The sequence below is a fragment of the Sorex araneus genome, chromosome 4 (assembly GCF_027595985.1).
Source record: "Sorex araneus isolate mSorAra2 chromosome 4, mSorAra2.pri, whole genome shotgun sequence".
Classification (NCBI taxonomy): Eukaryota; Metazoa; Chordata; class Mammalia; order Eulipotyphla; family Soricidae; genus Sorex; species Sorex araneus.
Window position 1 is genome coordinate 217,385,531 of NC_073305.1, and position 23,608 is coordinate 217,409,138.

At 65.6% G+C, this 23,608-nt stretch overlaps 1 protein-coding gene across 4 annotated transcripts in view; it reads right to left on the minus strand.

Annotated features, from left to right (window-relative positions):
- Positions 1-23,608, minus strand: part of CLEC16A (C-type lectin domain containing 16A) — a 126,328-nt gene that overhangs the window by 38,140 nt on the left and 64,580 nt on the right. For all 4 annotated transcript variants that reach the window (XM_055134568.1, XM_055134572.1, XM_055134571.1 and 1 more), the window contains exon 18: positions 20,658-20,778. In XM_055134568.1, coding sequence (XP_054990543.1) covers positions 20,658-20,778 — 121 coding nt within the window. The remainder of the gene's footprint in view (positions 1-20,657; positions 20,779-23,608) is intronic.

Sequence of the window (23,608 nt, forward strand, 5' to 3'; positions counted from 1 at the left end):
CTCAGGGCGGGCCCAGGCTGACCCGCACACCTTGGAGGCTGGCCTGAAGCCGGCAGGGGAAGGACCGTGTCTCGGGCAGGGGTGCGTGTGGGTGGGACGGGCGCGTGTGCGTGCAGGCGGGAGGGCCGAGAGGGGAGGGGGCGGCAAGGCTGCAGATGTTGGGGCCCCGGGAAGGGCTATTTACTCAAGCCAGCGAGGAGGAGGAGGAGGAGGAGGGGGCGAAGGGAGGGTTGTCATGGCAACGGAAGGTTCCAGATGGAAACTCAATCCAGGTCTTTGAACAGAAGTTTGTAATTAAGACGCAGTCAGGGACTTTGACTCCCCGTGGAAAACCCAAAAGCGGGGCATCCACTGAGGATCCGAAAACCCCACCGGCATCCCCACCCCTTCCCTGATTAACGAGCCTGCCCGATACTGCGTGTGCCCACTAAGTACCGAGGACTGGGGGGGGTCCGAAAGAAGGGGCCGTAACCCCTGGCCCACCCGTGCCGCTCACACGCTGCAGGCGGACCGAGAAGACACGTGGAGTTCTGTTGGCGTGTTCTGGGCCAGCACCGCGGGCACAAACACGTCAGCTCATCCCCCACACGGGCTGGAGCCTGCAGAGCCTCACGGGGGCTTCAGGCCCCCAGAGCGCCCCCCCCCCCGCCGTGTGCTGGGGAGCGGATGGCTCGGAGGGAGCACGACAGAGGCCTGCAGGGAGGAGCACGGCCATGGGCAGGTGTCCGACGGGAAAGCTGGGGTCCAGCAGGGCACCCTCCCCCCGCTGCTCCCCCCCAGCTGGTCCTGCCTCCACACACCGGAGCCCCCATCCTGTAGGCGGGTTCCACGGGCCTCTGCTTGGGATCCGCTGGGGAGGGGGCGCGGACCCCCCAGCTGAGACACAGCTTTGTCCAGGGCTGGGCGGGGCCCGAGGGAGGCAGTTCCCCGCCCCCCCCCACCCCCCCACCCCCGCTCGCAGCTGCCCTGGCCAAGTTCTGGCCTGGGAAACCCACCCACAGGGACCCAGGCAGACGGGGCGGGGACGGGCGGTGGCGGCCCTGAGGGGTCCGGTCCAGCCCTGCTCTGGGCCGGGCCTCCAAGGACCATCCGCCATTCTCAGGCAGGGGCACACGGGCAGAAAGTGGGGAGCCCCCCAGGTGGGGAGGGGGGAGCCGGAGAGACCTCCCGGCCCAGCCCCAACCCGGGCCCTGGTCCTCCCACCCGCCCGGGTGCCACAGCCCCATCCTGCGGGGGAGATTCCGGGGACCCGCCTCAGGGCTCGCCGACACTGGGCTCTTGGGTCTGGGAACGCACTGGGGGGAGGGGGGCTGCGGGTCTGGACAGAGGCTCTGCGGGCCCTCCTAGTGCTGACCGCCCACAGAAGCCTCTGATGGCTGGTGCCGCTGGGCCTGTCTCACGCCCAGGGCCCAGGGTGTGGCCGGGCCAGGGCACCCCGAGGGCACTGGGAGGGGGGGGCGACTGCAAGAGGAGGCCTTGTGGCATCACCGTGTGTGTGGGGGGGCAACGTCCTCCTTCCCGGCCCCGGGGCTCAGGCCTTGCTGGACCCGCCCGGGGACTCACTGCCTGGCCCACATTTCAAGCAAAACAAAACACAAAATCTGTTTTTTCTCTCTCTGCACACGGAGACGCCGGAGGCCTCGGGCCGTTCACTAGAGGGAGGCCGGACAGGAGCGTCCGGGCGAGTCCGTCACACCCCCGGGCACGGGCTGGTCACTGGCGCTGCTGTGCTCCTTGGCTCCGGACGATTCCGGTAGAGAAGGGCGCAGGGTGGGGAAATGAACTGATCTAAGGCCTTGGAAAATATTTCTGGTGTATCAAATTCTTTTTTTTTTTTTTTGCTTTTTGGGTCACACCCGGCGTTGCTCAGGGGTGACTCCTGGCTCCGCTGTCAGGAATTACTCCTGGCTGTGCCTGGGATGCTGGGAATCGAACCCGGGCCGGCCAGGGCAAATGCCCCCCCCCCCCCCCAACACACCGTGCTGTCGCTCCAGGTGTATCAAATTAAAGACACATACGCACACACAACGGAAATGAGAGAAGGCGCTTACAGGGGGCGCCAGGCCCACGGCACGGGCAGGTGGGTCAGGGCCCAGGGCCCCCCCCACCGGCCGCTGTGAGCCCGGCCTTCCCCGAGGGCCACCTGGCAGGAGGCGGGAGAGCCTCTCGCCACACTGGCCCACGCCCAGGTCGCCAGAGGCTCGGGGTCCCGTGGGTGGAGGAGACGGGGTGGGAGGGAGCCGCGGGGCTATGGGAAACTCCGGGGTCAAGGGCAAGTCTGAGGCCGCCGGGGAAAGCGTCTGGGCCGGCGAAGAGTCGATTTGCAAAGAGGATGGAAAACAGTGGCCCGGCCAGGACTGTCCCCGAGGCCAGGCCCCGGCCCTGCGGGTTCCGACGCCCTGTGGCGCTGTGGGTGGACACGAGCACAGCACGGCTGGGGCTGCCCACGGAGGAGGGACCGGTGCGTGGACACCGCACCCGCCACAGCGCCAGCACCACCGGGAACCGCTGCTCGGGACGGCCGGGACCACCCTGGCACCCCTTTCTGGAGAGTGACGAGAGGGGACGGGCAGCGGCACCCGAGCCACGGGGTGACCTCGACTCAGTCACAGCGGGCGGCTCCTGTCCGTGCTCTGACGGACGGGTCACACTTTCATCCAGAGGCAGAGACTGGAGAGAACTTTGGGGGGCAGGCAGGGGGTCTTCTACAGCCCGGGACCCCTGGGCTTCCAGGGGTCTGGGAGATGCACCCGGTGCTCCCCGCGGGAGGGGCTGGCGGGGCGTGGGTGGGAGTCCGTGCAAACACTGGCCTCCGGGTGGGAGCGAGAGCACAGCGGGTCGGGCATTTGCCTTGCACGAGGTTGACCCGGGTTCGAGTCCCAGCATCCCATAGGGTCCCCCGAGCACTGCCAGGAGTCATTCCTGAGTGCAGAGCCCTTTTCTTGACCCAAAAAGCAAAAATGAAGAAATGAATAAAAGCACGGGGGTGCCCTGGCACTAGCTCCGCCCGCAGCAGCCCAGGATGTGCTGCCCTTCCTGCCCCTGGCCCTGGCCGGGTCACACCAGGCCGCGGCGGCTCTGCCGTCTGCCAGGGCGCAGCAGCTGTGGGAAAGGCCTGGACTGGCTGACGAGGAGGGACTGGCGGGGATGCCACGGCCCCGAGCCTGACGCGATGTGTGTGTGTGTGTGTGTGTGTGTGCGCGCGCAACCTGTTTTGTGTGCGTGTGTGTGTGTATATGTGTGTGTGCAGCCCGTCGTGTGTGTGTGTGTGTGCGCAGCCCGTTGTGTATGTGTGTGTGCACGCGCGCAGCCCGTTGTGTATGTGTGCGCACAGCTGTAGTGTGTGCAGCCAGTCATGTGTGTTTGTGTGTGGGCGCAATCCATCCTGTGTTTGTGTGTGTGTGTGTGTGTGTGTGGGCGCAGTCCGTCCTGTGTGTGTGTGTGTGTGTGTGGGCGCAGTCCGTCCTGTGTGTGTGTGTGTGTGTGTGTATGTGGGCACAGTCCGTCATGTGTGTGTGCGTGTGTGTGAGCGCACAGCCTGTCGTGTGCGTGTGGGTGTGTGGGCGCAGTCCGTCCTGTGTGTGTGTGTGTGTATGTGGGCACAGTCCGTCATGTGTGTGTGCATGTGTGCGCACAGCCCGTCGCGTGCGTGTGTGTGTGTGGGCGCAGTCCGTCCTGTGTGTGTGTGTGGGGGGGCACAGTCCGTCCTGTGTGTGTGTGTGTGTGTGTGTGTGAGCGGGTTTTCTCTGGTCCCATCTGACCCCTCTGCCCCCCCCCACCTCCCCAGCTCTCGCACGCGCCCCCTGCCCCGCCCCTTCCTGTCTGCTCGTGCAGCCCGGGGCTCCCCAGCCCAGAACCCGGCCACCCACCTTTTCCTGCCTGTTTACCTCAAAGCGCCGGGGCGCACCGGAGACGGCATGCCATTTAAGAGACTACCAGCTCCAGCAGGGAAGGGACAGGAGAGCAACGAGCCGCCCCTCAAAGGAGAAACCGGTCATGGAAACTCTGACGGGGCCGGGCTGCGCCCGCCCGCACCTCACCCGGAGCCGGCAGGGACGTGAGAGGCCACCTGGGCCGAGGAAGCCGGGGTGGCAAAGGTTACGCGCTCTCTCGGAGGGGGGTCCACTCGGGGCAGCTTTTCCCACCGGACAGGGTGGCCCTCGACGACGCCCCGCTTTCTCGCGCAGAAGGGACAGGTCGGGCGCCCTGCTGGCGTTGGGGGTGTCGGCGTGGCTGGGGCCGCGCCACGGTCACCCCACACAGCTGGCTTTCTCACGGCGCCCGAGAGGGGACAGGCACCGAGGAGAGGGCAGGGCCACTTCTGCAGAACCCGGCGCATGAGGTCAGTTCTCAGGAAGGACATGCCAGGCGGGGGTGGGGGTGTCAGCCAGCGCCGGAGGGAGGAGCGACCCTGTGTGACGGGGGGGGGGGGGAGGAGGCCACCAGCACACACCCCCTCCCAGTCGGGAGCCGAGGGACAGCCTGGACGGTCTGGGCCTCGCTCTGAGACCGACTCGGGCCCCTTCACTCTCCCTGGGCCGGGCCGAGTGCAGCCTCCGCTCCCCTCCCTCACCCCTACCAGCGCTCAGGCCTCTCCCTACACCGCGTCGCGCGCCTGGCCCACGTCTCCCTGAGGACTGGCTGCGGGAGATCCCGGGGTTGCCCCCTGCCCCCTCCCGTGTGCCCCCCCCATGCAGGGGAGACAGGCTGGTGTCTGGCCCGCCCGCCCCCAAGCCGGCTGGTGACCAGGACACCAGGTGCTGGGGACACAGCGTCTGCACTCGGGCCTGGCCCGGCCTGACCGCCCCGCCCCAGAGGCCCGCAGTGGGCAACGGCCCCCGGGAGCCCCGATGGGGCAGGGCAGCAGGGGGTCAGGACAGGAAGTGTCCTGGGGGACAGGGCAGGGGGAAAGGGGCTCAGGGGACAGGACACGGATGGGTCTGGCTTCTCTGGACACTGCTGCAGGCGCGTACATGCATGTGTGCATGTGTGTGTGCATGTATGCATATGTGTGCATGTGTGTGTGCACATGTGTGTTTGTGTGTGTGCGTGTGTTTGTGTATGTGAGGGAGGGGGTCACCACCTGCTTCTAGGCCTACTGCCCACTTGGCACAGGGTGGCCAAGGACCAGTCACCAAGAGTGACCGCCGCCCGCACAGAGCTGTCCGATGAGAGCCACCACCACACTGGGAAGGCTCTGGCACGGGGGTTCGGTGTCCCCAGCCGCCCGCCCCGTTTTACAGAGAGGAAAAGGGTCTGCGCTTCAGACCTCAGCCACGGGCCACACAGCAGAGGGGACCAGGCGCCCTCAGCCCCAAGCCAGCCGGAGCCCAGGGCATGCTCCTCCCACAGTGCTCAGGCAGGGAAAAGGCAACGGACCCAAAGGGGAAAGACGACCATGTTTCTGGGGCAGAGCTGAAGCCAACACAGTCCCCCCCTGGGGTCCACCAAACCGCCCTCCGGGGGATGCAGCGCCCGCCAGCCCAGGGACAGCTGAGACATGTGGGGGGCCCGGCCAAGCTGACCCCACAGTGAGCACCGCCAGCCGGGGGACACTGGGCCTTGTGCCCAAGAGCCGAGAGAGGACCCCGGGGTCAGTGCCGCCCGCTGGACCAGCCCACGGGCCTGCTCTCCTGGGGGCTTCTCCAGTCACTGAGTGGCCTCGGAGACTCAGTCCACGCCCCTTGGAGGCCGACTGGCTCAGGCACTGTGCTGGGATGGATGGGGGCTCCCCAGCAGTTCTGGTTCCCGGAGGGGGAGCACTCAGACCCGAGTCCAGGAACGAGCACTCAGACCCGAGTCCAGGAGGGAGCACACAGGGTCCCTCTGGCACCGGTGCCTCATGGCAGCAGGGGGAGCAGGGGGCGGGCGCTGCCCCCTGGCACACAGGCTCCCGCTCTCCAGAGCGCCACTCCACTCTCGCGGGCAGGCAGGACACACGCCTCGACACTGCCTCCTCCCCCGCCCAGCACGCCGACCTCCTGGACTAGATCTGGGTCCCCCGAGCGGCCCCGAGGCCCACCCGGCCTCTGGGAGAGCGGGGGCCTGGCCGCAGCCGGAGGACGCGGCTTACCTCGTCTCTGGCGAGCAGCGGGCGCGGCGGCCAGGGTCCGGGGGGCTGTCCGGCCCCTCCAGCAGCCCCCGGGTCTCCGCTCTGCTCCCCGCGGCACAGACTGCCCGCCTGACTCCACGGACGCGGACACGGGCAGGCGGGAGGGAGGGAGGCAGGGAGGGCCCAGCAGCCGGGCCCAGGCACGGGTGCGTGTGCGCCCGCGGGAGCCCGTGGGTGCGGGGACCCGACAGCGCCCATCCCCGAGCAGGTGCCGGCTCTGGGCTCGTCTGAGGCGGCAGGGCTGGGGTGCCGCGCAGTGCTCTCACGCCAAGGGGACCTGGCCGAGCCCCAAGGAACACAGCGCACGTCCTTCTGGCACCGATCTGGAATAAACGGGTGCTGAGGGGGCGGGGGGTGGCGTGTGTCTCGAGACACCAGCCGAGTGGGAGGGACGGCACGGCCGGAGCAGCTGTCCCTGACAGGCTGGCGTGCGCGGAGCCGTCCCCGAGCTGGCGGGACCCTTCGGGGTGGGCCCTGGCTGGTGCCCGCTCACCAGCCCGGCACAGAGGAGAGCGGCTGACCGTGCCGGGTGAGGCTCTGCCTGCAGGAGCCGGGCATGGACAGTGGTCAGTGGAGAGGAGGGGGAGGGGAAGGGGACGTTTTCTGCAGGGGGGGGCAGTCTTGTGGCCACTGTGGCCCCCGGCAGCCCACATCTCACCAGGTCCTGGCCAGGACACTAGTCCTGGTGGAACAGGGGACTCTAGGGGTGTGAGCACATGTGGACTCCCTCCACAGTGCTCCCTGCCCTGGCCTGGGCGTGTGGGCGAGCAGGGTGCAGGACAGCCCCTTTCCACTGCCCCTCCCAGGGATGTTGGCTGCGCCAGGCGGCGCTGGCCCCAGCCCCGTGCAGTAGGGACATGTGGGCCCACGCCAGAACCCCCAAGACAAGGCTACAAGCGGGGGCTTCCTGCAGTAGCTGAGTGGCACCCGGCCCCCTGGGCTGAGACAGACCGCAGCCTGCTGGGGGTCCCGGTCATGCAGAGATACCCTGCCCGGGGGTGAGTGTTTTGCACACGGGGGCCCTGGGATTCAAACCCTGGCACCACAGGGTCCCCCGGGGACCCCCAGAGGTGACCCAAACCCCGGCATGTAGAAAGAGAGAGGCGGGCTGCAGCGCCAGGTGGGCAGGCCCCGGGGAGTCCAGCCTGCGGGGGGCTCCAGGTGAGCCAGGTTTCCTTAAGGGTCCTGAGAGTCCCCCACACCCTCCTACCCCTCGCCCCTGCCCCGGAGGCCGGCAGCCTGCACGGGGTCAGTTAGGCAGGGACAGTGGAGGCACAGGAGGCCAACACGTGGTTCCTGCCTGCTGTCCCGACAGGGAGGCTGAGTCACACACGGGGGGCGGGGGTGGGGGCGTCCCCCGACCTTGGGACCCCAGGGTGGGGAGTGAGTCCAGCCCAGCGCAGCCCTCTAGCTGCTGCCCTCGCCGTGTCTGGGGCCGGTGGCCGGGCCTGGCTGCACGTGCTTGGAGGTTCCCGGCCAGGGCAGCCCCCTCGGGGGGCCGGGGAGGACCCCAGCTGAGGCCCGGCCTGATTTACCGCCGGTGCCGACGCCCTGAGCGGCCTTCAGAGCTTCCCGGCTCTCTCCGCAAGGGAGCGGCTCAGAAAGGCGGCGGCTTCGGCGGGGAGGCTGGGCCGGCCGCCTGGATTCTGACCCGCTTCCAAGTTCCTGGTGCAGGGACAGGCCCCCGCGAGCGGCATATGTCAGAGCTCTGTCAGAACACGGCGGGTTACGGGAACGCCCGGGGCTTGGTCAGCCATTCTGGGCAAGGTTCCTACGCCCCGCGGCCCTCCCTGGCTCTCCCCGTCCTTCCCATTCATTCACGGTCGCGGTGGCGCTTCCTCGGCCCGGGCTCCCCGGGAGGTGTGGGCCCTGAGCCACGCCCGCCTTCGGGCGCCGGGTAGCACCGGAGACTCCGGTGGAAGCGCGGGCGGGCAGGGGAGGTGGGCGGGAAGGGCAGACTAGGGGTCAGGGAGGAGCTGGAAGGACACGAAGGCCAGCAGGGAGCCCAGAGGCAGAATGTCGCAAGGACTGGGGTCAGCCTGGGTCAGCGGCAGTCCACACGTGTGGTCAGTAGGGCCCGGCCAGGGCCCTGCCTGTGGCAGGGAGGGAAAAGGCAGGGGTGGACCAGTATCTGAGTCTTCCCGCCTGGAAAATGATGCTCAGGGGTTCCTCCCAGCTCTGCACTCAGGAATTACTCCTGGCGGTGCTCGGGGAACCCTATGGGATGCTGGAAATCAAACCCGTGGCAGCCCCCTGCAAGGCAAACGCCCTCCCCACTGTGCTATCACTCCAGCCCCAAAGTGGGTTCTTTTTGATCTCCCCTGGTGCATCAGGGCTGGACTGGCGGGGGGGAGGGCTGACTGGGACCCCCAACCCCACCCCAAGTGGGGTTTCACCTGCTCCAAGAACCGTGGGCTGCCGAGGGGGTCTGCAGAATTTTTTTGTTTTGCCTTTGGGTCACACCCTGCAATTCTCAGGGGTGACTCCAGGCTCTGCACACCAGGATCGCTCCTGGGACGCTGGGGATCGAACCCGGGTCAGCCGTGTGCAAGCAAGTGCCCTCCCTGCTGTGCTCTGGCCCGGGCCTTGGTCTGCAGAATTTCTGACCCGCTTTCTGGGTGCCACCGCTGTGGCGGGGCGCGGGGTCAGGAGGCTGAGGTGAAGGCTGGCGGGAGGAGGACCCGGGAAGCCCAGCTTTCTCCCGAGCAGACAGGGACGCCACCGTCCCGTGGAGAGCCGGCCTCCCCCGCTTCCTCGCCTGCCCCAACAGAGCCGATCGACGAGACCGAAGAGGCCGAACACGTGCTCTCTGGCCCCCCCAGGTCGGTCCACGCGCCCAGCAGGGCTGCCCGGCCTAGCCGCCAGCGAGACTGGCCCTTGCCTGTGCGAACGTTTCTTTCAAGGCTGAGAGGCCAGCTGCAGGCAGGGCCCTGGGAGACGGAGGCGCCTCTTTGCTCCCCGAAATCCTTCACAGACTGGGGGAGCAGGGCTGGCTGCCCGCTGTGTCCGGCGAACAGTCTCACGGCAGAAAGAGGGGAGCCCCCCAGGGCAGGGGCTGGGGGCTGACTCGCCTCCGAGCCGTGTTCCGTGGGTGCGGACGGGGTCACCGGGATCTGCTGCAGGGAGCCCAGGCCTGCACCCAGGCCCGGGGCCCCCACCTGTGGGAAGCCCCCTCGAGAACACTCAGTCCCAGGCCCCTCCCCCAAAGTTCCCGTGGATGCCCTGGAGGCAGCTGGGGTGCGGCCCCCTCCAGGACCCCGCACTGCCCACTGCCCGCAGGCCCAGCGGGCCCTGGTGCAGACAGACCGGTGGCAGCTCTAGGGCGTGAGTGCCTGAACTGGGCACCGTCCCCGCCTGGAGTCGGGTCCAGCCTGGCCTTCCGAGTCCCGAGTCCTGGCTCAGCAGGACTGGCCACTCTCCCGCACTGGCCTTTGCCTCCCCCCGGCCCGTCGGGTGGAGGAGCTGAGGCCACCGAGCTTGCCCCAGGGAAAGGTCTGGTGTGGCCAGCAGGAAGCCTGGGTCCCAGCCCTGGCGCAATGCGGGGGCAGAGGCCCGAGCACAGCGAGGGGGCGGCCCCTGAACCCAGCGGGGTGGGTGGCAGAGGAGGAGGGGTGTGGCTGAAGTCGTGGCCCCCTGCCAGGCTGGGGTTGGTCTCAAGGCGGAGCAGAGTCGGGGCGCGTGGGAACGTGTGCGGCCGGGACAGCTGGACAGGGCCGCTGGCTCTCCGCCAGGAGGGAGGGTGCCAGCCTGCCAGGCCACCAGCTCCGGGGCAAAGGGCAGCTGGAGCCCTTTCAACAGCCGCCACGTGTCCTGAGTCTGCAGCTCTGTGGAAAGTCCCAGTGCACGGAGAACACCCGCCCGGCCGCCTACCGCAGGGCTCCAGGGCTGCGGGAAGGGCGACGCACCCAGGAAAACGCAAAAGGGAGCTCGGGGGTGCCCGGTGGGAACCCCGGCCAGCAGGGGCTGTTCTCGGATTTGAGAGGGACTTGAACTTGGTATGAAAAGGAAAGGAAAAGGGGGCAGAGAGGACTCGGGGCTCTTCATTCTAGCACTGTGCTTCATTCTAGCACAGGGGCGGTGGCGGGGGGCGGGGGTCAGGGTTAGCTGCCCACTCTACCTCTACCTGGCAGCTCCCAGGGGCTGGGGCGGGCCGCGCGCCACGCTGCAGAGGGACCCTGTGCCCGGCTCAGGTCTATAGTCAAGGTTGCACACGGAGTCTGTCAGTCCATGTCGGGGGAGGGGCGGAGGCCCTGCCAGTCTCTGAGGAGGTGCTCCCGGCCCCAGCGGTGGAGCTGTGTCCCCTCCCCAGCACAGTGACCAGGACTGGGGCGAGGATGCTACCAGCCTGCTGAAGAGAAACACCGGACTACCTGTAGGACACGCCCCCGCAGGCCACGCCCATAGGAATGCCCCTGTAGGACACACCCTCGCAGGCCACGCCCCCTGGCGGGACACGCCCCATAGAAACGCCCCTGTTGGACACGCCCCATAGGAATGCCCCTGTAAGACACACCCCTCGCAGGCTATGCCCCTGTAGGACACGCCACGCAGGACACACCCTCTCATCCTGGTGGCCTGGAAAGCGAACAGACCACAGCACTCGTCCTGCTCAGCCCCGGGGTGCAGCGGGAGAGAGGGGGCCGTCACACCAGGCCACCACGGCCAGCGCACCCGGCAGGGGCTGGCTGATGGGCATGGAGGGGTCCAAGGGGGAGGAACCGGAATCCCACCCCCGGCCACACACAAGGTCCCCTGAGCCCTGGCAGGGGTGAGCCCCAAGCGCAGAGCCAGGAGTGCGCCTGAGCACCGCTAGGTCTGTCTGGCCCCAAACAAAAACAAACTAAAAGAGAGAGGGGATGGGAGCGGAAGCTGGAACTCCTGGAAAGAGGAGGGGTGAGACTTCCAGAACATTCCTCACCCTCTAATCCTGTGGTTCTCACCACTGGCCACAAGCTGGGCTCCCCCAGGGAGCAGGGGAAAGACAGAAAACCCAGGGCCCCATTTGTGGGGCAGACGGCTCACACGGCGGCAGCTGGCATTCCGAGTGAAATCAGTCCCCAGGCGCCGGGGTCAGCCAGGGCCAGAGGGGACCCCGCGGTCTGCCGCGGCTGAGCACAGCCGGGGCACATCCCACGACAGCGCTGAGCACAGCACACAGCCGACGTGCCTTTGAGGGACCAGTCCCGAGGGCCTGGAGTCCCTCCTGCCAGCCGGGGTAGCTGAGAGCCCACAGACCCATGTCAGCTCAGAGGCCCCGGTGTCGGCACCCTGGCCTCGCACCCTGCCCTCCCCGGGGTGCCCGACAGGCTCCTGGTTGACCCTCATCTAAGCGCCCACCTTTTCTTGGTGTTCCACAGAATAGTCTCCCAGTCACCCTCTGGGGCTGGGCAGGGGTGAGGGCCTCCCCAGGGGGCTGCAGGAGGGGGCGGTGGAGAGTTGGGCAGAGGACAGTGTCCCGGGCTGGGGCGGCCTCAGGGTCCCTGCAGGGGGTTCTCGGGGTCCTGGGTCGCAGGTGGTGGATGAGAAACCCCCAAGGCCGGAAGTGAAGTGAGTGCCTGCTCCCCCGCCCTGTCCCAGGCTGCTGTCAGGCGTCGGGGAGGAGGGGTGGGGGAGGCTGGTGACTTCGGGGTCGGGGCCCCTGGGTGGGCAGAGCAGACAGCTCAGAGGGGCCGCGGCCAGGGAGGACTCGAGATTCAACGGAACCCCAAGCCAGCCCCATGTGGTCCAGGGCTCAGGAAGGAGCAAAGATTGGGGGGCGGGGGAGGCACTGCCAGACCCTAAGTCACGGGCCAAGGGGAGCCGTGGGCGGACCCTGGTCACAGCAGTTTCCTGTGCAGGGTGGGCAGGGTGGGGGCACCAGAGACAGGGCGGGGTCTGGGGGGAGGTCACTGGAGATGGGGCAGGGTCAGATTCTGGATCCACCTGGCGGGCCGGCAGGATGTACCCAGAGCTTGCTAGCAGGACGGCTTTGGGTGGGAAACAGCCGCCAGTCTTCTAGGCTTGGCTGGGAACACCTGGGGCCCTCGCCCTGGGGAGTGGAGGCAGCTCCTCCCCCAGACACACACACACACACACACACACACACACACACACACACACACACACACACACACACACAGAGGCAACGTGCACACACCAGAGACGCCAGGGGCCGTGCCTGAGCCCCGTGTTGCCCGGACCCCAGAGGAGTCTTCCAAGGGTAGAAGGGGGTCCCTGAGCACGCCGGAGCCCCTCAGTCCCCTCCGACCAGAGAAAGCGAACCTGTGTCCCATTCCAAACGCAAACCAGGAAATGTGAGCTTCAAGTCCCACGAACAGAAAATGGCAATTAAGAGGCAAGGACCGGGCCAGCCCCGACCTCATTTCTGCTAACTCAAAGAGTCTTCTCGATGCTTGCAACGGCATCGAGGAACTCTGCCTTGCAGAGGCGGGAAGGAAATGCTCGTTTCTGCCCTTTTCAGAACGAGGAACAACAACTTCAATCCGAAAGCCCCCAGAAAGGCAGAGCCATTAGGTGACCTTGGGAGGTCAAGGGAGCACGTGTCTCTAATGTAGCTCAATTATGATGGTAAGTTTATAAAACAGGGCCAGATTACAGGAATATACATTAAACCACATCAATGAGCGGTACTGAGAAAAAAAAAAAAGGTCCAGCAGACAGGTACCAATCAAATAATCAATACGCAGGAAACAGCTCCATCGCCCCGCTTTAAGGAAACCAAATAATGCTGCAATTGGATTTACTCAAAAATTTTCCACTTGAACAAAACTGACAGCTGTATTATAATCACATTTCCAGTCACTCGACGAGATACAAATTTCATTTCTCCGTATTTCGACTTCATTTCTGAAAAGGGGCCAGCGGCGTCATGCCGTGAGCCCACGGAGAAACAGCGAACTCACGGGGGACCTGGCGGGGGAGGGCTGCCAATTCCATACTTTCCCTGGGAGAATCAATGGTTTAATTCAAACAGGATTTGATTCCGGGCTGTCTGGTTCGGGGTCCTAGGTCCTAGTTTCAAAGAAAGAGAGAGAAAGAGAGAGAGAGAGACAGACAGACAGACAGACAAGACAGACAGACAGAGACAGAGACAGAGACAGAGAGAGCACAGTATCCTAGTCCTTTAGGAAAAAAAAAAAACGGGGTAGCTCAATGGCGGAAGTAAAGATCATCTCCACTTTGAGAAAGCCCTCAAGTGGGTTTAAGATTCTTCGGATTCTCCTGGAACTGAGCAGCTCCCTGCAGAGATTTCTTCAAATCCAAATTATCTAGAATTTTAGATTTCTAGGAGCTCGCAACCGCATGACATCCTACGTTATTCATAGCGGGAAATACAAATAAATTATCTAGCATCTGCCTGTTCAGCAGGTTTGAGCGGTGGTGGGAAATTCAAAATAATGGTGGTGGGAAGGTGTGATGGTGTGGGACTGATGTCGAAATATTGAATTTAATCCATTATTGTGAACAACTTTATGAAAATAAAAAGTTTTAAAAAAAGAAAAAAAAAGATTCTTTGGATTCTGGGGGCCGGAGGGATAGCACAGCGGGGAGGGCGTTCGCCTTGCACACGGCCGAACCGAGTTAGATTCCCAACATCCCACATGGTCCCCCGAACACCAGGAGTAATTTCTGAGTGCAGAGCCAGGAGTGATCCCTGTGCCAGGTGTGACCCAAAAAGCAAAAAAAAAAAAAAAAAAAAAAAAAAAAAAAAGTGGAGGGGTGCACTGAGAACCCAATTATCCGAATCTACCAATGACCAGCACAGGCTTTTGTGACTCAAAGGACACGTGCAAAGGCCCCCTCCGGCTGGCACTAATGAAAGCCCCGGGCTCTGCCCCCCTGCAACTGCCCGGCCCAAAGGCTCCGTCTGTGCCAGCCCCGGGGGCTGGAGAGGGCTCTGTGGAGGGTTTGGGGGGCACAGGACGGGCTCCTGGAGCTACAGCGAGGAGGGAGGGGTTGGTGTGGCGCGGCAGAGGGCAGGCAGCGGGCCCAGAGTGAGAGCGTGGTGGGTAGGCAGGACGCGAGCCTCACACGCTGCTGACGGGGGTTCGATCCCTCTATGATCCCCGAGTCTGCCAGGGGTGCGCCCTGAGTGTGGAGCTGGGAGTGAGCAAGCCCGGCGCGCTGGGGCCCCAGCCCAAAGCCAAACGGACCACAAGAAGGCTGAGCGGTGAGAAATGGCAGGCGGGAGGCGTGCCCGGGCACAGGGCACCCCGGGGGCCCAGGCCAGGGCTGAGCTGAGAGCGGGGCCTGGCTAGGGACCCCCGAAGACCCCGGGGTCAGAGGCGAACAGGGGTGGTTCCAAGCTGGCAGATGGGGGTGACGGGTGAGGGGAACTCTCCGTCCTCGGAAGGGCCAGGCCCCGGGGCAGTGCAGGCCGGTGATCGCCCACGACACGACACGACACGGTGACCCGGAAGGGCTTGCGACCGCGCGGGGCTCTCCAGGGACCCCGGGCCTCCCGGCCGAGCCAGCAGGCCTGCCGCCGGCCAGCACCCACTTTCCTGCACGTCATCCTGCGTCCGGGAGCCGGGAGCAGTGCCCGTGTCCCGGCGTGTCCCGCAGACGGTCAGGGTCAGGGCGCTGACCCCCGACCCGTCTGCTGAAGCCGCCCAGCCCAGCGGCCCTTCCTGGAAAGCTGGAACGGCGCTGAGCCCGTTCTCCCTCCTCATGGGTCAGATCCCGGGCTCGCGAGCGGCTCCTGCCGCAGGCGCTCGGGTCCCGCTGGACAGGCGAGAGAGCCGGCTCGGGCCCTCACACTGCACGTGCCCTCTGCGAACGGTTGGTTTTCTTTTTCTTTTGTATTATTATTATTTATTTATTTTATGAAGCAGTTCACAATAAGGTTGGTTTTCAAGGACTGAACTGCCCTTTTTTTTTTTTTTTTTGGCTTTTTGGGTCACACCCGGCGATTCTCAGGGGTGACTCCTGGTTCTGCACTCAGGAATTACTCCTGGCGGTGCTCAGGGGGACCCTATGGGATGCTGGGAATCGAACCCGGGTTGGCCGTGTGCAAGGCGAACGCCCTCCCCGCTGTGCTATAGCTCCAGCCCCTGAACTGCCTCTTGACACTTTCTTCAGCTCTTCTCTAAAAAGTTTCAAAGTGTGGCAAAATGTGCAGCAGAGCACAGGCACACACGGCCCCGCCCCCTCCCCGCCCGCTGCCCTGGGCCTCGGAGACCCCCGTTACACCGTCTGTTGGTATTATTCTTGGGGGGAGGGGGGTGCTGGGCTAACAGGGTGACCCCTGCGGCACCAGGGATCAGGCCCGTGGCCCTGGGCAGGGCGGGCGGGACGGAGCTTCTGCATCTCCCCAGCCCGGCCTCACAGTGGCAGGGGCTCATCCAAGTGGCCTCTAGACCATCCCTTCTAGCTCCGGGCTTGCCTTTCCTGGTGGTTTTTCCACCTGCCACGCGCACTCAGCAGCCGGGTGAGATGGCAGAGAGAATGGACGGGGGCGGGGAGAGGAGGAGGGGGAGGGGGGGTGACAAGGCCCCCCGTTAGCCGTGGGAGAGCAGCGGATCAATGCGCTGCGCGGACTCACAGTCAACCGCAGCGCCTGCCCGGGGAGCTCCATTACGCGCCCGCTGGAGACGCGCCTGGCAACAGAGGCCGCCGCCCGCTCCGGCCCACAGTGCTCGCCCGCTCGTGCAGGGCACGGGGCCCAGGGAGACAGTCACGCTCACGTCCACATGAAAGGAGCACAGGCGGAGGGGCTTGGAATTGGGGGGGCCTGGGGCCCTCGAAGCACCCGTCGCTCACTGGGTCCTTCGTGCACCAGTCCCCCGGCCGGGAGTGAGAACAGGGGGCGTGGGGGGGACTCAGCCCCGCAGGGCCGGGCTCTGAGGGTCTCTTGTGACAGCATAGAGAGGCCGAGTGGAGGCCACGCAGGGCAGAGGCTGCCAGCTGCCTTGGCTTTGCTTATTTGGGGGGGGGTGACGGGGGTGGGGCAAGGCCCACCACTACTCCAGGCTCTGTGCTCAGGAGCGAGGCCTGGCGGTGCTCGGGGGACTGCCTCTGGGGGCGGAGCCAGAAGCCGGCGGCACGCAAGGTGGGGGTCTTACCTGCTTACTGGCTCTCTGGCCCCAGGCGGGGCTTAAGTGGATGACAGCGGGCACATTGCCTTGGGGGATAAAGCGGACCAGTGCCCGGTTAAGAGTCCGCTGCACCCCCAACCCCCCCCCCCCCCGCCCCGTGAGAGCCGCCGGCAGTGGGGAGGGCGGGTCAGGCCCGGCTACACGGAGACAAAGTAGATGTGGGACTGAGGAGGGAGAGATGGTCAGGGTGAGCCTCGGGCTCCTGCCGGCGGCGCAGAGGTGGAGGGGGGGCAGTTGTGGGGAGCTGAGGGCCCCCGGGCGGGACCTGGCCCTTGGTGTGCGCCGAGTGTGGGTTCAGGCCAGGAGGCTTTGGGGAGCCAGCCCCCCCCCTTCTGCCCAGGTCGACTAGGGAGGCACACGGGGGACCCCCGACGCAGACCAGCCCAGGCTGACCACGCGGAACCTGCTCCCGGGCATCCTCCCCGCCCCCCGTCCCCCGGCTCTGCCCAGGGCCAGCAGCTGGCGGCCCCTGTCCCCACACTGGTCGCCGCTCTCTGCTCCCAGCGAGAAACGAGACGCCAACAGAGCTGTCCCAGGGGCCCCCGACACGGGGCTTTTCTGGGCCCCCCTGTGCCACCTTCTTCCGTCACCAGCTCGGGGACTCGAATGCCAGGGGAGGGGACGGGAGGGCAGGCCCGGGGCAGCGGGAACAGCACAGTCCCCGGGGGCTGCAGTGACAGCAGCTGCAGAGCCGCGAGCCCGGCTGTACCCGAGGGCGTGGGGGTCTGGGCCCCCAGCACCGAGGCCGGCTGACTGTTGCACGGAGCCTCACGCGTCCCAGGTCTGTGGCTCGACGGCGGAGCCGCTCCCCCGGGCCCTGACTCCCACCTCTGGGCGCTGCCTCCCACGCCCGCCGCCCGCCAAGAGCGGCTCCTGTCACCAACATGAGCCGGGGCTGCGGCGTCCCGCGGCACCCTGGGAGAAGCCGGTCGGCCCGGACAGAGCCTCCTGCTCGGTAGCCACCAACCTGGCCTGTCCAGCAAACGGCAGAGCAGGACGCCTGGGCTTGGTCGAGCACCTCTCTGAGAGCACGAGCGGGCAACCCGATGCCCAGAGGCCTCTCACTGGACTGGGGAATCACCGGGCACCAACCGTGCTGGCCACACGCCAGGCCCCGGCCCCTGGTAGGTCAGTCAGACCAGAAGCCCGGGGCCTGCTCACCGGTGGCGTTCTGGGGGCTTGCGAAGGGGGCAGGGGCTCTCTCTCGCACACCACTTGACCCAGGATTCTAACACACAGCCTCCAAACTCTTTTTTTTTTTCTTTTGGGTCACACCCTGCGATGCTCAGGAGTTACTCCTGGCTCTGCAGTCAGGAATGACTCCTGGCGGGGCTCAAGGACCCTATGGGATGCCGGGGATCGAACCCGGGTCGGCCACCTGCAAGGCAAACGCCCTCCCTGCTGTGCTATCGCTTGAGCCCCGCAAAACTCTTTTTTTTGAGGAATCGCCACCTCAGTTCTGACGGAACCCAAGTGGAAGGAGCAAAGTCCGGGGCACGCTGACGAGACGGGCTGGGCTGGGGGGGGCCACAGGCCGGGGTCTGGAAACCTGGGGACAGCCTGGCAGACGTCTCCCGGAGAAGAGGCCAGCCCCTTAGAGCCCTGTAGAGCCCTGATGCCTCCCCCGCCCCCATTGTCCGGCAGCTGCAGGGATGCAGCCAGCAGGCACGCCATCACCAGCACCAAGGGGGGTCCCACGGCAGATCCCCAACAGTACCTGGCAGAGTCTTCCAGAACCACCCGGGCCTCACAGCCTGGAGAGCCTCAGTCGGGCCATGGCCGAGGATCCCGACTGCGTGAGGAAGAGCAGAGGCCAGGGGTCAGGGGTTGGGGGGCGGCGGGAGGAACCTGGGATGCACAGCACGCAGGGGGGCTCGGCTCCTCTTGGGGGGGGCAGTCCCCTGGCCCCAATCCCAGCAGTCGCCAAGCTGGGGCAGCTCCAGGCAGGCAGGCAGGTGGCCACGAGGAGGAGGAGGAGGAACCCGGAGTCCTTAGCCGGCGAGCACTCAGCACGGCAGCGACACAAGTTGCTCCATCTGCCTCCACGGAGGAGGATGCCGGGCGAAAGGGCAGTAGCCGGGGGAGGGGAGGCGGCCCATCTGGGAGTCGTGATTTCCACTCGAAAGCCCAACTCTCTCCTCTCCCCACTCCCTCTCCCTCCCCAGCCCTGCGCCCGGCCGCCCGCACACCTCTCTCCTCTCTGGCACAAACACCAAGAAAGAGCACCGTGGTCTGAAGCACAGCTGGCTTCTTCCGGGATCCCTGGTGCTCCCCCAAGGCCGCCCTGCCACGCCTGACCCTGGGCCCCGGTCACGGCGGAGGGCGGGGGGTGGCACAGCTTCGGAGGCCATGCTGACGGCACTTCCCAGCCCGGTGAGCAAAAGCCGGGTCATCCCTGAGCCACGCTCCCGTGGAGGGAGGCTGAGCAAGGCCCGGAGTCAAAATGCTGCTCGGAAACGGCCGCTGCCTTCCAGCCGCACGCGAGGACGCCTGCTCAGACCTGCCCCGGCGGGTGCCACCTCTGCAGCCAAACACGGCACACTCGGCCCCCAACAGGACCCGCACAGGCCACGCGTGTCCCTCCCCAGCAGCGCCTGCTCGTTACGCCTGTCACTGCTCAGGGCCAGCGCCCGCCTTCATGGTTACCGCGGCTGGGAGAAGACAGACAGCCAACGCGTGCCTGCTGGCTGGCCGCCCCAAACAGGCCCGGTCAGTGATCTCAACTAGGCCTACCGGATCGGCACTGGTTAGCCAGCGACGGGCCACCTTCATTTCAGCAGGCAGCTCCCGGGGAAGGAGGGAAGAGGTGTGAATTCACAGCACAGAATTTAATCCCATGGCACAGAGGCGGAACGTTCCGGCTGCCCCGGTGAAACAGTCCCTATTTTCTTTTCATTTTATGTGTGTGTGTGTGTGTGTATGTGTGTGTGTGTGTGTGTGTGTGTCTGAGTTGCACCCAGTTGTGCTCAGGAGCTACTCTAGGCTCTGCACTGAGGAATCACTCCTGGAGGGACTAGGGGGGACCCTCTGAGATGTCAGGGATCCCTGGTGGGCCACAAGCATGGCAAGGGCCCGAGCCTCTGTACCATGGCTCTGGCCCCAGGAATGGTCCCTCTTTAATGCTCACAGTGGCCCTCTCTGTCCCTGAATCAAGTCAGGGGAAGCTGCTGTCTTTGGCTGGACACTGCCAGGGACAAGTGCCAAAGGAGACAGGTACAAGATAGGGGTCCCACACTCCAGGCCGCTCCAGGAAAGGGAGGAGCTAAGGGAGAGGCAGGGAGGAGGGCGGAGGGCCATCCTGGTGACTCCGTCCTGACTGCTGAGACGCCCAAGGCAGCCAAGCACAGCAGGGAGGCACTTCTGCAAGCCCCACCCACCCCATTTCTACCCAATCACAGCCACACAAGGAAGAGCGGGAAAACTCAGCACCCAAGCCCCGCCTATCCCATTTCTACCAACCACAGGCCAGTGAAGAGTTGGGTGGATAAGCCACGCCCACCTTACATTTACCCAATCACGGGTCACACAGTGAAGAGTAGGCAAAAACGCTGGTGTCTAGGCCCCGCACACCCCACCTCTACCCAATCACAGGCCACGGAGTGAAGGGAAGGGCTGGCTCCACCTCCCAACTCAGCCAGGCATGTGACCTGGCCCAGCCAATCACACAGAACATTCTTTTGACCGCCAGCGTCAAGCCAATGAGCATCTTCCCCAGAGTTCTGTACCGATAACAGGGGAAAGAGAAGTTCTGGCTGTAGGCAGACCACGCGGCAGGTTTAGCAGCTCTTGAACGCTTGGTGGCCATCCTCACTACCTGGAGAGAATGTGCCAGAGGGTGACACCAGGGCAGAGGAGAGCAGAGTTGAGAGACGGAAGGTGGTGACTCTCTGCTTGGGCGCCTTGAGCCAGCCGTACCTGAAGGTAGCCCTACTCCTGAACTTATCATCCTAAGCCATCCAAGCTGGGTTGTCTCTTGGAACCAGAGAGTCCGACTCCTCCACCATGCTTGCAAGACCCGAACCATCTTGGCACCGGCGCGCACTACCGCAGAGCAAATGAAGAAAGGCAAAGCTATGCGAATCTAGTTTTAGTCACGGCTCACACCCACGGCCTCTCAAAATCTCAGTCCCTGGTTCAATACAGCCTGAGGTCCCAGGCTGGCCTCCAAGCTCCCGCTACACCTTTACACCAGCCATCCTTCAGATCGCTTCCCTTTAAGCACCAGCATCGCCCTGCAATGCTCAGCTGCACCCGAGAGGTGGGGTCCTTCCCAGACACCAGCACACCTCCACCCGGGCTCCAGGGGAAGAGCCCCAGCACCAAGAGCCGGGGGCCCTGTCTTCGGAGGCTGCTGGGACCAGGCTGCCCCACGAGCTGCCCCACGGCCCGGGGAGCGTGTGCCCTGTGCATCGGCCCGCCTGCCCCGCGGCCCCGCCTGCCCCACTCACTCAGATCCAGCACGTCGTCCGTTTTGATCAGATCCTCCTCCCGCGTCAGCGGCAACTGGGTCTCCGGCTCGGCGCGCAGCTGCAGCGACAGGGACCGCAGCATGAAGAACACCCGGATGGCCTGGACACGGGGCAGAGGGCAGAGAGGGAGGGTGGTCACCAGCAGGCACGCTCTGTCCCTGGAGGCCTGCGGAGCCTCCCCTGCCAGCCGGGGCTGGAGGGGTCCAGTGCGAGACAGAAGCGTCCCAGGGACCAAACTGGAGCGGGCGTCCACGGGTGCAGGCCCTGGCCACGGAACCCCAGAGGGGCCCCTGTCACCTGCCAACACCTTCCCCCGGGGGTGCCTGGTCACCCCGCTGGACCACTCTGCAAGACCCAGGGGGGTGGGGACACAGCCTCGAAACCCAAACCGCAGAGAGGACACGAGCCCTGTGGAAGAGTCCAGTGGCCTCAGAGGCCCCAAGCCCATGAAACCCCTTCATGGTGGCCCTAGGCCTGACAGAGCTGTGTGACTGGCCCCTGGCAGGTGCCGCGACATCAGAATTCCCAGTGTGCCCGGTGGGGACAGAAGCGGTGTCACCAGCACCGGCTTTCCTGGCCAGGGAAGAGGACCTGGCTGGGCAGGGCCCGGTGTGGCCATCTGCGAGCAGGAGGAAACCTCCTTCCACCCGGGTCCGCTGTGCCCTGACGATCCACCTTTGGGGCCGCTGCCCCGTGCCTGAGGCCCACGGGGGGGCCGTGATTGCGCCAGGCCCTGAAATCCCTGAGTTTCCGTCCCCTTTTCTCGGTGGGACGGGACGTGCCCCCACTCCTACTCCCTGCCCACAAGAGGCTGCTGGGGACAGGGGGTGCGGGGGACAGTGGCCAGCAGATGCCCTGGAGGGCCTGGCCACCAGCCCTGCTGCCTACGATGGGCTCTACCCGCCCAAGGGGGCTGCCTGTGCTGTAAGCAGCCGCAGAGCCCACCCTGGAGGGCGGCAGGTGGGCCCAGGTGTGACCGTCTGGCTCATTTCACTTGATTTTTTTTTTTTTTTGCTCTGCTGAAGAGGCGGGATCAGGCTGCATTACTGGAAAGGAAGCGGGGATGAGAGTTCTGTCAGAAGCAAGCAGGGAATTCCAGGAAGACTCCCCCTGGGGCTGCAGGGGACTCGGGAAGGGGGGCAGAGGGGCGGCCGCCCAGCTCAGGGCTCCGGGGGGCTGGGACAGTCCAGGCAGGGCCCAGGAGGACCCCGGTTCCACAGAGCACTGAGGCGGGTTGCAGGAGTCCCGCTGGGGAACCGGGAACCTCAGCGGGGCTCAAGGGTAGGGGACACCTGAGCTCAGGGCCAGGCCCTGGACCGGACGATCACCTTCCCCCGGGTGCACCTGGCAGGGGCCGAGCCGCCCGTCGCTCCCGAGAGAGCGGCCAGGCAGGGGGAGCCCGTGGGAAACATCTGGCACTAGGGCGTGTCGCACACAGCCCTTCAGACCCCGCGAGCCACACAGCCCGTTTCTGGGAACTGCCCCTAAAGAAACGGGTCGAAGGAAAGAAGACGCTGCAGCGGGGGCCGCTCGGACAGTAGAGGGGGGCAGAATCCAATGCTGGGGGCAACCCAGATGCCCGCTGGTGGGCGGGACAGGCGGCAGGTGATAGTAAGGAATTGGATTCAGGGCCAGAGACGGGCCTGGGGTTGGGGCACCGGCCTGGCTCCTGGCTGCCCCCGAACCTCCCCAGCAACATGTGGTCCTTCGGGGGTAACCCCCGGCACCGCCCTGTGGGGCCCCTCAAACACTTCAGATTCAGCCGGCCGGGCACTCCTGGGCCAGCTCCCTGCTGCAGGAAAGGGTGGGCACCAGGGCCCAGCGCCCTCTAGGACCAGGAGACAGTGTCCATTCACGCATGTCAGTGCAGGATCCTCCCCTGCAGACAGTGTCCCTTCACGCGTGTCAGTGCACGATCCTCCCCCTGCAGTGTCCCTTCATGCGTGTTACTGCGGGATCCTCCCCTGCAGACAGTGTCCCTTCACGCGTGTCAGTGCGGGATCCTCCCCCTGCAGACAGTGTCCCTTCACGAGTGTCGCTGCGGGATCCTCCCCCTGCAGACAGTGTCCCTTCACGCGTGTCAGTGCGGGATCCTCCCCCTGCAGACAGTGTCCCTTCACGCGTGTTGCTGTGGGATCCTCCCCCTGCAGACAGTGTCCCTTCACGCGTGTCAGTGCGGGATCCTCCCCCTGCAGACAGTGTCCCTTCACGCGTGTCAGTGCGGGATCCTCCCCCTGCAGACAGTGTCCCTTCACGCGTGTTGCTGTGGGATCCTCCCCCTGCAGACAGTGTCCCTTCACGCGTGTCAGTGCGGGATCCTCCCCCTGCAGACAGTGTCCCTTCACGCGTGTCAGTGCGGGATCCCCCTCCTGCAGACAGTGTCCCTTCACGCGTGTCAGTGCGGGATCCTCCCCCTGCAGACAGTGTCCCTTCACACGTGTCTCTGTGGGATCCTCCCCCTGCAGACAGTGTCCCTTCATGCATGTCACTGCGGGATCCTCCCCCTGCAGACAGTGTCCCTTCACACGTGTCTCTGCGGGATTCTCCTCGTGCGTCCCTGAGGCCACCTGCTCACTGCGTGAGTCGGGAGGAGCTGGGCCCTGCCAGGGCCGAGGGAGAGCCGGGGAGGATGTGGGTGCTCACTTCAGGCTCACAGACCCGGCTCGGTGAGGAGACCTGGCGTGCGGGTCGGTGTCAGCTCGGGGGGAAGCGGCACTGCTATGAGGCGGGTCCTGACTGGGCCAGGCCGGGGTGACTCACGGGGGCCTACGGCTCAGCTCGGGGCCACACAGCAGGTGGGCTCACGCCCAGTGCTGCTCAGGGATCACTGCTGGCAGGGCTTGGGGGCCACCTGGGACGCCGGGGATGGAGCCCGAGCCGGCCCTGGGCCAAGCGAGCGCGTCCCCCTGCCCTGGGGCTCTTCCTGTCCT